The sequence below is a fragment of the Callithrix jacchus genome, chromosome 22, assembly GCF_049354715.1.
Source record: "Callithrix jacchus isolate 240 chromosome 22, calJac240_pri, whole genome shotgun sequence".
Classification (NCBI taxonomy): Eukaryota; Metazoa; Chordata; class Mammalia; order Primates; family Cebidae; genus Callithrix; species Callithrix jacchus.
Genome location: NC_133523.1, coordinates 39,773,540 through 39,786,831, shown reverse-complemented (window position 1 = coordinate 39,786,831; position 13,292 = coordinate 39,773,540). Strand labels below are relative to the sequence as shown.

Below are 13,292 nucleotides of genomic sequence, written 5' to 3'. Positions count from 1 at the left end.
CCGTTGCACTCCAGCCTGGGCAACAGAGTGAAACTCCATCTCACTAAATAAATAAATAAATAAATAAATAAATAAATAAATAGTCTTAAAATTCTGGATGCCCTTTGTCCCAGCATTCCCACATCTAGCAAATTACCTTAAAACGTCGTCTTGGATGAATAATGCTGTGGGAATTTAGGAGTAAGGAAGGATCCCAGGACAGCAGTGACAGGAGGAATGCTTTCTGTTCAGGCTAACATGTTACAGGAATGTAAAGGGGAATGGCTGCCAGGGTGTCTGGGGTGGTGGGGTCCCAAAGGGCAGGAGAGGGAGGGGAGAACCCTCATGTTCAATTAGAGTTGGCCCTGAGGCAGGAGAATGGCCAGATGGACATGGGCCCTCAGCTCTGAGCCCTGCCTCTTTTCCTCCTTTCTCAGGACCCTGCCCGCTCAGCCGGCTTCCACCCCAGCGGCTCTGTCCTGGCTGTGGGCACAGTAACTGGCAGGTAAAGCTGAGGAGGGCATTTGGGGAGGGCTTCTCTGCTCCCTGGGGAACTGGCCCTTCCTCCCTTGTTCTTACTTTTGCAAATCCCACAATTTACAGAATCCCTCAACATTCCTCTGGCTCACTGTAGCCGCTGCTTCCCGGGTTCAAGCGGTTTTCTTGCCTCAGCCTCCCAAGTAGCTGAGATTGCAGGTGCCTACCACCGTGCCCGGCTAATTTTTTTGATTTTTAGTAATGACTTGGCCAGGCACGGTGGCTCACGCCTGTAATCCAAACACTTTGGAGGCCAAGGCAGGTAGATCGCCTGAGGTCGGGAGTTCAAGACCAGCCTGACCAACATGGTGAAACCCCATCTTAAAAAAAAAAAAAAATTTTTTTAATTTAAAAAAAGTAGTGACAGGGTTTCTCCATGTTGGCCAGCCTCCCCCAAAGTGCTGGGATTACAGGCATGAGCCACCGCACCTGGTCTTGTTTTTTTTTTTTCGTTTTTTTTTGAGACAGAGTCTTACTCTGTTGCCCAGGCTGGAGTGCAGTGGTGTGATTTCCGCTCACTGCAACCTCTGCCTCCCAGGTTCAAGCAATTATTGGGCATCAGCCTCCCCAGTAGCTGGGATTACAGGCATGCGCCACCATGCCCAGCTAATTTTTGTATTTTTAGTAGAGACGGGGTTTTGCCATGTTGGCCAGGCTGGTTTTGAACTCTTGACCTAAAGCGATTCACCTGCCTTGACCTCCCAAAGTGCTGGCATTGATTATAGGCCTGAGCCACGGACCCCAGCCTGGATCTCTTCTGGGGTCCCTCTGATCCCTCCCTCAGGCCCCACAGATTGTGGCCCCTCTCTGTCAGATCAGCTCACCCCTCCTCCCCCCCCACCACACCCTCTCCTTCAAGATGGCTGCTGCTGGACACAGAGACCCATGACCTGGTGGCTATCCACACAGACGGCAATGAACAGATCTCAGTGGTCAGCTTCTCCCCAGGTAAGCAGCAGGCCTGGGACACCAGAGTGGCAGGGTCAGGGGACGACGGAGGCTCAGAGTTCTTGGCAGGGGGAGGGGTGGAGCCTGCGCTGCTAGGCCTCGGAGGGATGCAGTGGGGATGGAGCTGGGGACTGTTGAGGGGGCTGAGTCTGGGTGAGGAGGGGGCAGAGTCTGGGTGCCTCCTCATAGCCCCCCTCCCCCTCCCCCAGACGGGGCGTACCTGGCCGTGGGCTCCCACGACAACTTGGTGTACGTGTACACGGTGGACCAGGGCGGCCGCAAGGTCAGCCGCCTGGGCAAGTGCTCGGTGAGTGGGCAGTGGCCCCCAGCCCGCGCCGCCACCCCGCCCAGGGGATGCAGAATTAACCAATTTTCTACCTCAAGGGAGCGCAGCTTCAACACTCAACTGATTGTACCCTGATCAGAGCAAGGAGTCTTGGCCCCGCCCACACATTCACCACCTCGTGTTCTAAGCCCGCCCCTTCGTGTAGCCCCGCCCCTCACGTTCCGAGACCGCCCCTTTGTGTAGCCCCGCCCTCACGTGCTAAGCTCACCATCTGTGTAGACCCGCCCCTCACGTTCCGAGACCGCCCCTCTGTGTAGACCCGCCCCTCACATTCAAAGCCAGTTCTTCCGTGTCTAGCTCTGCCCACTTGTTCTAAACTCCATTGTGTTCTAAGTGCTTTTTGTCTAGCCCTGCCCATCACAGTCTGGCCCCGCCCACAGTAGTCTGGCCCCGCCCCACACGCCAAAGGCCTGTGTATCCTTCCTTTAGTCCCCCTCGTGTTCTCACCCTACCTCTGTATTTGACCTTCCACTTTCCTGATTTAATCCTGTCCCCTCTCCTTGGCTCCTCCCTCTCCAGCTCTAACACCATCCTTTCCCTCCCTGGCAGGGCCATTCCAGTTTTATCACCCACCTGGATTGGGCCCAGGACAGCAGCTGCTTTGTCACCAACTCCGGGGACTATGAGATTCTGTACTGTGAGTTCTCCCGGACCCAGAGACGTTTCTTCCTCCGTCTCATTTGCATGTGTGATTTGCAGACTGAGTTCTGGGAGGGAAGGCAGGGGCTTCAAGTCTCTCTCCGTTGGTGTTCAAGGCTATTTCTGATTTGGAATTCATGGACCACTGAGTTCTGATTTTCTCCCTGGTGTACCCCACTTCTAGCCAATTCCTCCCCTTTCTGGCCAGATGGTAGGATGCAGGGTTTTTATTTTTATTTTTTGAGACGGAATCTCACTCTGCCACCCAGGCTGGAGTGCAATGGCACGATTTTGGCTCACTGCAACGTCCACCTTCCAAGTTCAAACGATTCTCCTGCCTCAGCTCCCCAACCCCACAGTAGCTGGGATTACAGGAGCATGCCACAATGCCCATCTAATTTTATTTATTTATTTAGTGAGATGCGGTTTCACTTTTGTCCCCCAGGCTGGAGTGCAATGGGGTGATCTCAGCTCATGGCGGCCTCTGCCTCCCAGGTTCAAGCCTCAGCCTCCCAAGTAGCTGGGATTACAGGTGTCCACCACCATGCCCAGCTAATTTTTTTTGTATTTTTAGTAGAGATGGGGTTTTGCCATGTTGGCCAGGCTGGTCTCAAACTCCTGGCCTCAGGTGATCCTGAAGCCCACCTCGGCCTCCCAAAGTGTTGGGATTACAGGCATGAGCCACCATGCCCAGCCTAATTTTTGTATATTTAGTAGAGGCAGTGTTTCACCATCTTGGCCAGGCTGGTCTCAAACTCCTGACCTCAAGTGATCCAGCTGGGCTCGGTGGCTCACACTGCCTGCTGTTATTACAGGCGTGAGCCATCCACACCCAGCCAAATGCAGGTTTCAAAGCAGTTGCATCGCTTATGCTGTGGGCTGTGAGGACCCAGCATGTAGCTGCCTTGGCCAGTTCTGAGAGGTAGAATGAGCCCTGGGACCTTAGCCGCCTTTGTCTTGGACCTCAGTGCCTGCTGTCTAAGAAAGGGATGAGTGTACTCTGAAGTTCTTCCAACTCTGAATGTCTCCTCCCATTTTCTGCCCCAGGGGACCCAGCTACCTGTAAGCAGATCACCAGTGCGGATGCTGTGAGGAACGTGGAATGGGCCACAGCTACTTGTGTCCTGGGGTTTGGGGTGTTTGGTGAGTTCTGGAATGAGGAGAAACATCCTCACTGGCGGTTTCCAGAGTCTTACTGCTTACCTCCAGTGTGGGACGCTCACTCCTTTACTGCATGTGGGCTGCATTTGTATAAGAGGAAAGGGTAGGGTGAGATGACTGTTCAGAGTTCTCATAAAATGAAACCAAATGGGTGCGGTAACTGAACAGGAGATTCCCGCACTGCTGGTGCCCTAGCTGCCCATTCATTCAGGCGTGGATGCAGTGAACACAGACTCCTTAAGCAATTCTGTGGCCGCCATGGGCTTGGCAGTGACCATGACTGAGGGCCCTACTCTCCTGGGGCTCACAGTCTAGTGGAGGAGGTAGACTTGTCCCCGGACAGTGATGACACAGAGTGAGCAGGGCTGAGACAGAGAAACTCAGGGTGGGGCCTAGTCTGGGAGAGAATCAGGGAGGGCTTCCTGGAGGAAGAGACATCTGAGCTAGGACCTGGAGGATAAGGAGTTACTTTCCAGGGCAGTGAAGAAGGAAAGCAGTCTCTAGGGAAAGGGAATAGCACATCCAAAAGCCCAGGCATGACACAGAACTTGGCATCCAGAGAAATGCAGGGAGGCAGGGTGGCCAAATCATTACAGAGGTTAACAGGAGCACTGACATGCGATGAAGCTAGAGCAGTGGGTGGGGCCTGCTGAGGCTTAGAGTCATGTTCTTTCTTCTGAGGTCATCAGGGAGCCATGGAAGGGTTCTGAGCTGAGCAGGGTCAGGCTTGGACTCACATTTTAAGAAGGTCATTCTGCTACCTGGGTATGGTGGGACATGCCTGTAATCCCAGCTACTTGGGAGGCTGAGGCAGGAGAATCGCTTGAACCTGGGAGGTGGAGGTTGCAAGTGAGCCAGGATCACACCACTGCACTCCAGCCTGGGTGACAGAGTGAGACTCAGTCTCAAAAAAAAAAAAAGTCATTCTGACTCATATGGTCAGATTGATATGGGCTTAGGTCAGAACAAATTAGGATGGCTGGAGTGGCAGTCTGCTCCTGTTGGCAGTCTCTGCCTCCAGCTGACATCTAACCACTTCCCTCCATCATGCCCACAGGGATCTGGTGCGAAGGGGCAGACGGCACGGATATCAACGCAGTGGCCCGCTCCCATGATGGGAAGTTGCTGGCTTCAGCTGACGACTTTGGCAAAGTTCATCTGTTTAGCTACCCCTGCTGTCAGCCCCGAGTGAGTCCCTTAGGGAGATGGGGGGGACAAGGGTAGCAAGCAGGGGTAGGGACAAGATTCAGGCAGCTCTGGTCCAACCCCAGCCCTTCTCTGAGCCTCAGTTTCCCCATCTGTACAAGGAGGACAGTGGTCTTGATCCCAAGGGCCTTTCTTTCTTTTCTTTTCTTTTTTTTTTTTTGGAGGAGTTTCCCTCTTGTTACCCAGGCTGGAGTGGAATAGCACCATCTCTGCTCACTGCACTCCGACTCCTGGGTTCAAGCAATTCTCCTGCCTCAGCCTCCCGAGTAGCTGGGACTACAGGTGTGCGCCACCACGCCCAGATAATTTTTGTATTTTTAGTAGAGACGGGTTTTCACCTTGTTGACCAGGATGGTCTCAATCTCTTGACCTCGTGATCTACCTGCCTCGGACTCCCAAAGTGCTGGGATTATAGGTATGAGCCACTGCGCCCCGCCCAAGGGCCTTTCTTAACCCAAAGGTGGATGAATTTCAGAGTGTGTCATGCTGGAAACATGGCTCTCTGAAGTTCTGAGTGACTACAATTCTGAGCTCTTTGGTTCTTTTATCCTTTTTATTTTTCATTTTATTTATTTATTTATTTATTTATTGAGACGGAGTTTCGCTCTTGTTACCCAGGCTGGAGTGCCATGGCGCCATCTTGGCTCACCACAACCTCCGCCTCCTGGGTTCGGGCAATTCTCCTGCCTCAGCCTCCTGAGTAGCTGGGATTACAGGCACGCGCCACCACATCCAGCTAATTTTTTGTATTTTTAGTAGAGACGGGATTTCACCATGTTGACCAGGACGGTCTCGATCTCTTGACCTCGTGATCCACCTGCCTCGGCCTCCCAGAGTGCTGGGATTACAGGCGTGAGCCACCGTGCCCAGCCACAGTTCTTTTATCCTTGTTAACGCCTCAGTAAATATTTATTGAGCACCTACGGTGTACCTGGGCACAGGAGATACAACCATATCTTACAAGTTTTTAAGGGAGGCTAAGGCCAGGCGCAGTGGCTTGCATGTAATTGCAACAGCTTGCATGGCTGAGGCCAGAGGATCACTTGAGGCCAGGAGTTCAAGATCAGCCTGGGCAACAAAATGAGACCCCATCTCCACAAAAAAATACACAAAATTAGCTGAACAGGGTGGTGCACACCTGTAGTCCCAGCTACAGGGGAGTCTGAGGCAGGAGGATTTCATGAGCCCAGGAGCTTGAGGCTGCAGTGAGCCATGATCGCACCACTATACTCTAGCCTGGGTGACAGAGCAAGACTTTGTCTCAAAACAAAAACAAAAACAAAAAAACTGGATGTTAATTTTACCATTCTCTGGTTCTAACAGAAGAGGGGTTGTTTCAACATTTTCCTAGGAAATTTTCATACATAAAGCAGAAAGACTAGTACAGTGACCCCTCCTGTACTTATTACCCATCTTCGGCTATTGCCAGGTTTGGCATTTTTTATTTCTTCTTTCTCCTTTCTCTTCTTTTATTATTTATTGATTTATTGAGACGGAGTTTCGCTTTTGTTGCCCAGGCTGGAGTGCAATGGCACAATGTCAGCTCACTGCAACCTCCGCTTCCTGGGTTCAAGCGATTCTCCTGCCTCAGCCTCCCTAGTAGCTGGGATTACAGGAATGAGCCACTTCGCCCAGCGAATTTTGTATTTTTAGGAGAAACAGGGTTTCTTCGTGTTGGTCAGGCTGGTCTCAAACTCCCAACCTCAGGTGATCTGCCCGCCTCTGCCTCCCAAAGTGCTGGGATTACAGGTTGAGCCACTGTGCCCGACCTATTTATTTATTTTTGAGACAGAGTCTCACTGTTGCCCAGGCTGGAGTGTAGTGGTGTGATCTCGGCTCACTGCAACCTCCACCTCCTGGGTTGAAGTGATTCTCCTGCCTCAGCTGGGATTACAGGCACGTGCCACCACACCCAACTGATGTTTTATTTTTAGTAGAGACAGCATTTCACCTTGTTGGCCAGTCTTGTCTTGAACTCCTGACCGCAGGTGATCTGTCCACCTCAGCCTCTCAAAATTATGGGATTACAGGCGAGAGCCGCAGCACCTGTCCTAGTGTGTAGTTTTAAGAAACCGCATATGTGGCTGCATGCAGTGGCTCATGCTTGTAATTGCAGCACTTTGGGAGGATAAGGCCATGGATCATCTGAGGCCAAGAAGGATCATCTTGAGACCAGCCTGGCCAACATGATGAAACCCCATCTCTACTAAAAATACAAAAAAAGTAGCCAGGTGTGGTTCTGGGTGCCTGTGATCCCAGCTACTCAGGATGCTGAGGCAGAAGAATCGCTAGAACCCAGGAGGCAGAAGTTGCCGAGATCATGCCGCTGCACTCCACCCTGGGACACAGAGCAACACTCCATCTCAAAAGAAAAAAAAGGCCAGGCGCGGTGGCTCAAGCCTGTAATCCCAGCACTTTGGGAGGCCGAGGCGGGTGGATCACGAGGTCAAGAGATCGAGACCATCTGGTCAACATGGTGAAACCCCGTCTCTACTAAAAATACAAAAAATTAGCTGGGCATGGTGGTGCGCGCCTGTAGTCCCAGCTACTCGGGAGGCTGAGGCAGGAGAATTGCCTGAACCCAGGAGGCGGAGGTTGCGGTCAGCCGAGATCGCGCCATTGCACTCCAGCCTGGGTAACAAGAGCGAAACTCTGTCTCAAAAAAGAAAAGAAAAGAAAAAAAAGATCAGGCGCAGTGGCTCACACCTGTAATCCCAGCACTTTGGGAGGCCGAGGTGGATGGATCATGAGGTCAAGAGTTCAAAACCAGCCTGGCCAAGATGGTGAAACCTCATCTCAACTAAAAATACAAAAATTAGCCGGGTGTGGTGGCAGGCGCCTGTAATCCCAACTACTCAGGAGCCTGAGGCAGCAAATTGCCTGAACCCGGGAGGCAGAGGTTGCAGCGAGCCGAGATCACACCACTGCACTCCAGCCTGGAGTCCTGCACAGAGCAAGACTCCATCTCAAAAATAATAATAATAAAATAATAAGGATAATTTCTGCTGGGGGCGGTGGCTCATGCCTATAATCCCAGCACTTTGGGAGGCCGAGGCGGGTGGATCACGAGGTCAAGAGATCGAGACCATCCTGGTCAACGAGATGAAACCCCGTCTCTACTAAAAATAACAAAAATTAGCTGGGCATGGTGGTGCGCGCCTGTAGTCCCAGCTACTCGGGAGGCTGAGGCAGGAGAATTGCCTGAACCCAGGAGGCGAAGGTTGCGGTGAGCTGAGATCGTGCCATTGCACTCCAGTCTCGGTAACAACAGAGAATTTCCGTCTCAAAAAAAAAAAAAAGGATAATTTCTATATATCCACAAGCCCCTGACCACTCCTACTCATTAGCATTAATTTCTGACATGCCTCATCCCTAGAAAGGCAAAAACAAGACATCAATTCCTAAATATGATCTAATAGCCAGTACATATTAACATTTCCTTGATGTTCCCCAGACTGGTCTTCTACAGATAGTTTGAACCAGGGTCCAAACGTTGCATTTGCTTATATCAGATCTCATCGTGTAGACCAGCCTTCCCCGTGTGCACAGTACTTTTTCTATTCATGCCATTAACTTGCTGAATAAACCAGTTCATGTGCCCGCTGGTTTTTTTGTTTGTTTTTTGCGTTTTTGACAGTCTCCCTCTGTTGCCCAGGCTGTAGTGCAGTAGCGTGATCTTGGCTCAGTGAAACCTCCACTGCCTGGGTTCCAGTGATTCTCGTGCCTCAGCCTCCCAAGTAGCTGGGACTACAGGCACGGGCCACCACGCCCAGATAATTGTTTTTGTATTTTTAGTAGAGACAGGGTTTCACCATGTTGGCCATTCTGGTCTCGAACTCCTGACCTCAGGTGATCTGCCTGCCTTGGCCTCCCAAAGGGCTGGGCTGACAAGCGTGAACCACCACGCCCTACCTGAATTTGTATTTTTAGTAGAGATGGGGTTCTACCATGTTGGCCAGGCTAGTCTCAAACTCCTGACCTCAAGCCTCCCAAAGTGCTGGGATTACAGACGTGAGCCACCACGCCAGCTGTTCTGTTGATTCTTAAACAAAAGGCTTATTAGCCCTGGCAACATAGGGAGACCCCATTGCTATAAAAATAAAAGATTAGCCAGATGTGGTGGTGCATGTCTGTGATTCCCAGCTACTTGGGAGACTGAGGTGGGAGGATCCCTTGAGTCCAGGAGGTCGAGGCTGCATTGAAGCCATGCTCATGCCTGACTTCACTCTAACCTAAGTGACAAAAATAAATAAATAAATAGAAGAGGAAGAGCAGGGAAGAACCAGGTCAAGACAAGAGGACCTTGGGGTGGCATTGCCCCCACTGACCTTTCTTCACTTCTTTCTTTATAACAGGCCCTCAGCCACAAATATGGTGGACACAGCAGCCATGTGACAAATGTGGCCTTCTTGTGGGATGACAGCATGGCCCTGACCACGGGGGGCAAGGACACCAGTGTGCTACAGTGGCGGGTGGCCTGACGCGGCCAGGGCAGAGTCAGGTGTCAGGGCAGGAATTCTATTTTCGGGAGATGTCTATTGCCGAGTAGAGTAATATATACCCAGAGTATGTCTATAGCAGAGGGGCTTATGGGGGCGGGAGGGTAGACTGACAGACAGAAATCTCTATCCGGGTGGGAAGAGGGGTCACGTCGATTAGGGGATCTACTGGTGTTTGGTTTGGGGTGTTTTTTAAGTTTTTTTCTTTTATATCATCCAGAAATAAAGACACGTGCACTAAGGTGTGTCTGTTTATTTGTGTGGTGTGTGCCTAGACAGCCGTGTATGTGTATGGGTGTGTGTGCATATTAGTGTATTAGTCCATTTTCATGCTACTGATAGACATACCCAAGACTGGGCAATTGATGAAAAGAAGAGGTGTATTGGACTTACAGTTCCACGTGGCTGGAGAGGCCTCACCATTATGGTGGAAGATGAGAGGCACCTCTCGCATGGCAGCAGACAAGAGAGCTGGTGCAGGGAAACTCCCCCCTTTTTTTTTCTTTTTTGAGGCGGAGTTTCACTCTTGTTGCCCAGGGTGGAGTGCAATAGCACCATCTCAGCTCACGGCAACCTCCGCCTCCTGGGTTCAAGTGATTCCCCTGTCTCAGTCTCCTGGGTAGCTGGTATTAACAGGCATGTGCCACCGTGCCCGGCTAATTTTTTAATTTTACTACAGACGGGGTTTCTCCATGTTGGTCGGGCTGGTCTTGAACTCCCAACCTCAGGTGATCCGCCTGCCTCGGCTCCCAAAGTGTTGGGATTACAGGCATGAACCACTGTGTCCTGCAGGAAACTCCCTTTTTAAAACCATCAGATCCTGTGAGACGTATTTACTATCACAAGAACAGCACGGGAAAGACCTGCCCCCATGATTCAGTGACCTCCCACCAGGTCCCACCCACAGCACCTGGGAATTCAGGATGAGATGTGGTTCGGACCCAGCCAAACCAAATCAGTCTGTTACAGTGCTTGTGATGAGGACCCCTTGTTGCTTAGGTCTTCCTTGGATGCAAGTGATAGAAACCATCTTGCTCTAACTTGGATTAAAATAAAACTTTTTGGCCAGGGCCAGGCGCGGTGGCTCACGCCTGTAATCCCAGCACTTTGGGAGGCCGAGGTGGGTGGATCACAAGGTCAAGAGATCGAGACCATCCTGGTCAACATGGTGAAAACCCGTCTCTACTAAAAATACAAAAAATTAGCTGGGCGTGGTGGTGTGTGCCTGTAATCCCAGCTACTCAGGAGGCTGAGGCAGGAGAATTGCCTGAACCCAGGAGGCGGAGGTTGCAGTGAGCTGAGATCGCACCATTGCACTCCAGCCTGGGTAACAAGAGCGAAACTCCGTCTCAAAAAAAAAAAAAAAAACTTTTTGGCCAGGTGCAGTGGTTCACACCTGTAATTCCAGCACTCTGAGAGGCTGAGAGGTGGATCACCTGAGGTTAGAAGTTCAAAACCAGCCTGGCCAACATGGGGAAACCCTGTCTCTACTAAAAATGCAAAAAATTAGCCAGGCATGGTGGTGGGCACCTTAATTCCAGCTACTCGGGCAGAGCCTGGAGAATTGCTTGAACCCTGGAGGCAGAGGTTGCAGTAAATGGAGATTGCACCACTACACTTCAGTCTGAGTAACAAGAGCAAGACTCAGTCTCATAAAAAAAAAAAAAAAATCGAAGGTCGGGCCAGGTGGTTTAAGGTAATTCTAGCACTTTGTGAGGCCAAGGCAAGTGGATCACTTGAGGTCAGGAGTTCAGGACCAGCCTGGCCAGCATGGTAAAACCCCGTATCTACTAAAAATACAATTAGTCAGTTCAGAGGTTGCGGCCACAGCCATTGTGGGAATAAGGGAAGCAGGAAGGGGCCCAGGAAGTGAATGCACCCTGACCTCTCTCCACCGACCCTGTAGATGGAGTTTGCACTAGACCTACCCTATCACCCTTAGGTCTAGAAGACAGTTTTCTGCCGCTCTTGGGTCAAAGGCTCCTCTCCACCTCCCCTTGCTCACTCCCACCTTTCGTCCCTTCCCCATTGCCGAGGTTCTGGGAAAGTGGCCCAGAGCTGCGGAAGCAGCCCTTACTGGGGCTCCTGGTGCTCTCTCGACCCCTCGTGGCCAGACTAGGACCTGCATGGAAAAATGCACCCAGAAAGATCTACTGGAAAAGTGCTGGTGATTCTCCACATGACCCCCGCTCCGCCAGCCCCCACAGGGTCACTCTCAGCCTTCCTTCCCCAGCCTGGGGCCCTGGGAGACTGCCCTGTGCAAACTATCTGCAGAGCCGGTGGAGAGAGGTCAGGGTATTCACTTCCTGGGCCCCTCCCTGCATCCCGCACTCACAGTGGCTTTGGTTCCCCTCCTCTGAACCGCAACTCCTCTGGGAACTCCAGCTGTCCCTGGAGATGGGTAATAAACTCCCTCCCTGTCCCTTCTGCCCTAGGCTGGTGATGGCTTGGTGCCCACTTCGTCTGATCCCCTGGTGCTGCCCCATCTTTTGTGGCTTCCTCCACTCTGCCCATTCGTCTATACACTGCCCATAAAAATGCTCCCAGTTAAACCCTTGCAGTGGCCACTTGCTTCCCTCCAGGATCCTGATCAAGTCTCAGCATAAATTTAGAGTGAGCCAGAGAGAGAAGGGAACCCTAAGCCTATCAATGAGCATTCAGAGTATACATATATTTGGTTTTTTGAGACAGAGTCTCTCTCTGTTGTCCAGTCTGGAGTTCAGTGGCGCAATCTCAGCTCACTGTAACCTCCTCCTCCCAGGTTCAAGTGATTCTCCTGCCTCAGCCTCCTGAGTAGCTGGGACTACAGGTTCGCAGCACAACGCCCGGCTAATTTTTGTATTTGTAGTAGAGATGGGGTTTTACCATGTTGGTCAAGCTCATCTTGATCGAACTCCTGACCTCGTTATCGGCCCGCCTCAGCGTCCCAAAGTGCTGGGATTACAGGCGTGAGCCACCGCGCTGTGCTGGAATTTCTAGAATATAACCAAACTCTGGTGAAAAATGAAAGAACACAGGACCCGGCTTAGTGGCTCACACCTGTAATCCCAGCACTTTGTGGGGCATTTGAGACCAGCCTGGGAAACATGGGGACACCCCATCACTACAAAAACATACAGAAATTATTTTTATTTATTATTTATTTTTACAGGTGCATCCTTGTAGTTCCAGCTACGCAGGAGGCCAAGGTGGGAAAGTCACCTGAGCTCAGGGAGGTTGAGGCTGCACAGAGTCATGGTCGTCCCACTGCACTCCAGCCTGGGCAACAGAGTGAGACCCTGTATCAAAAAAAAAAAAAGAAAGAAAAGAAAAGAAAGAACAGGTTTGCTTCTGGGAGTGAAGTAGGCTGCACTGCCTAAAAAGGAATACAAAACAATATTCTGAGATGATGAAAATATTCTTACTGTGTTTGTTTGTTTTGAGACAGAGTTGCACTCTGTCACTTAGGCTGGAGCACACTTGCATGATCTGGGCTCACTGCAGCCTCTGCCTCGCAGGTTCAAGCGATTCTCCTGCCTCAGCCTCCCAAGTAGCTGGGATTACAGGCACCTGCCACCACACCTGGCTAGTTTCTGTATTTTTAGTAGAGACGGGATTTTGCCATGTTAGCCAGTTGGGTCTTGAACTCCTCATCTCAAGTGATCTGCCCCAGCCTTCCAGTGTGTTGGGATTACAGGTATGAGCCACCGCACCCAGCCTGTTCTGCAACTCCCCACCTCAAGTGATCTGCCCGCCTCAGCCTCCCGAAGTGCTGGGATTACAGGCATGCGCCACTGGACCCGGCCGATATCCTGTGTCTTGCTTTGGGTGTTTAATTACATGGTGTATCCAATTTTCTGGATTCCTTATATTGTTCCCTTAAGATCTAAACATTTTAATTAAAAATTTTTTGAGACTAATTGTTAATTCAATGTAATTTTTAATTACATTTAATTTTTAACCTTGGTTAATTTTTAATTTTTTTTTTTTTTTTTGTA

The 13,292-nt window shown here is 50.9% G+C and overlaps 1 protein-coding gene across 4 annotated transcripts in view; it reads left to right on the top strand.

The window, feature by feature from the left end:
* EML2 (EMAP like 2) overlaps positions 1-9,556 on the top strand; it is a 35,979-nt gene extending 26,423 nt beyond the window's left edge. For all 4 annotated transcript variants that reach the window (XM_035284261.3, XM_035284258.3, XM_035284259.3 and 1 more), the window contains 7 exons: positions 417-484; positions 1,376-1,464; positions 1,674-1,771; positions 2,360-2,447; positions 3,497-3,592; positions 4,668-4,798; positions 9,172-9,556. In XM_035284261.3, coding sequence (XP_035140152.1) covers positions 417-484; positions 1,376-1,464; positions 1,674-1,771; positions 2,360-2,447; positions 3,497-3,592; positions 4,668-4,798; positions 9,172-9,297 — 696 coding nt within the window. In that variant the 3' untranslated portion in view covers positions 9,298-9,556. The remainder of the gene's footprint in view (positions 1-416; positions 485-1,375; positions 1,465-1,673; positions 1,772-2,359; positions 2,448-3,496; positions 3,593-4,667; positions 4,799-9,171) is intronic.
* Positions 9,557-13,292: the final 3,736 nt, after the last annotated feature.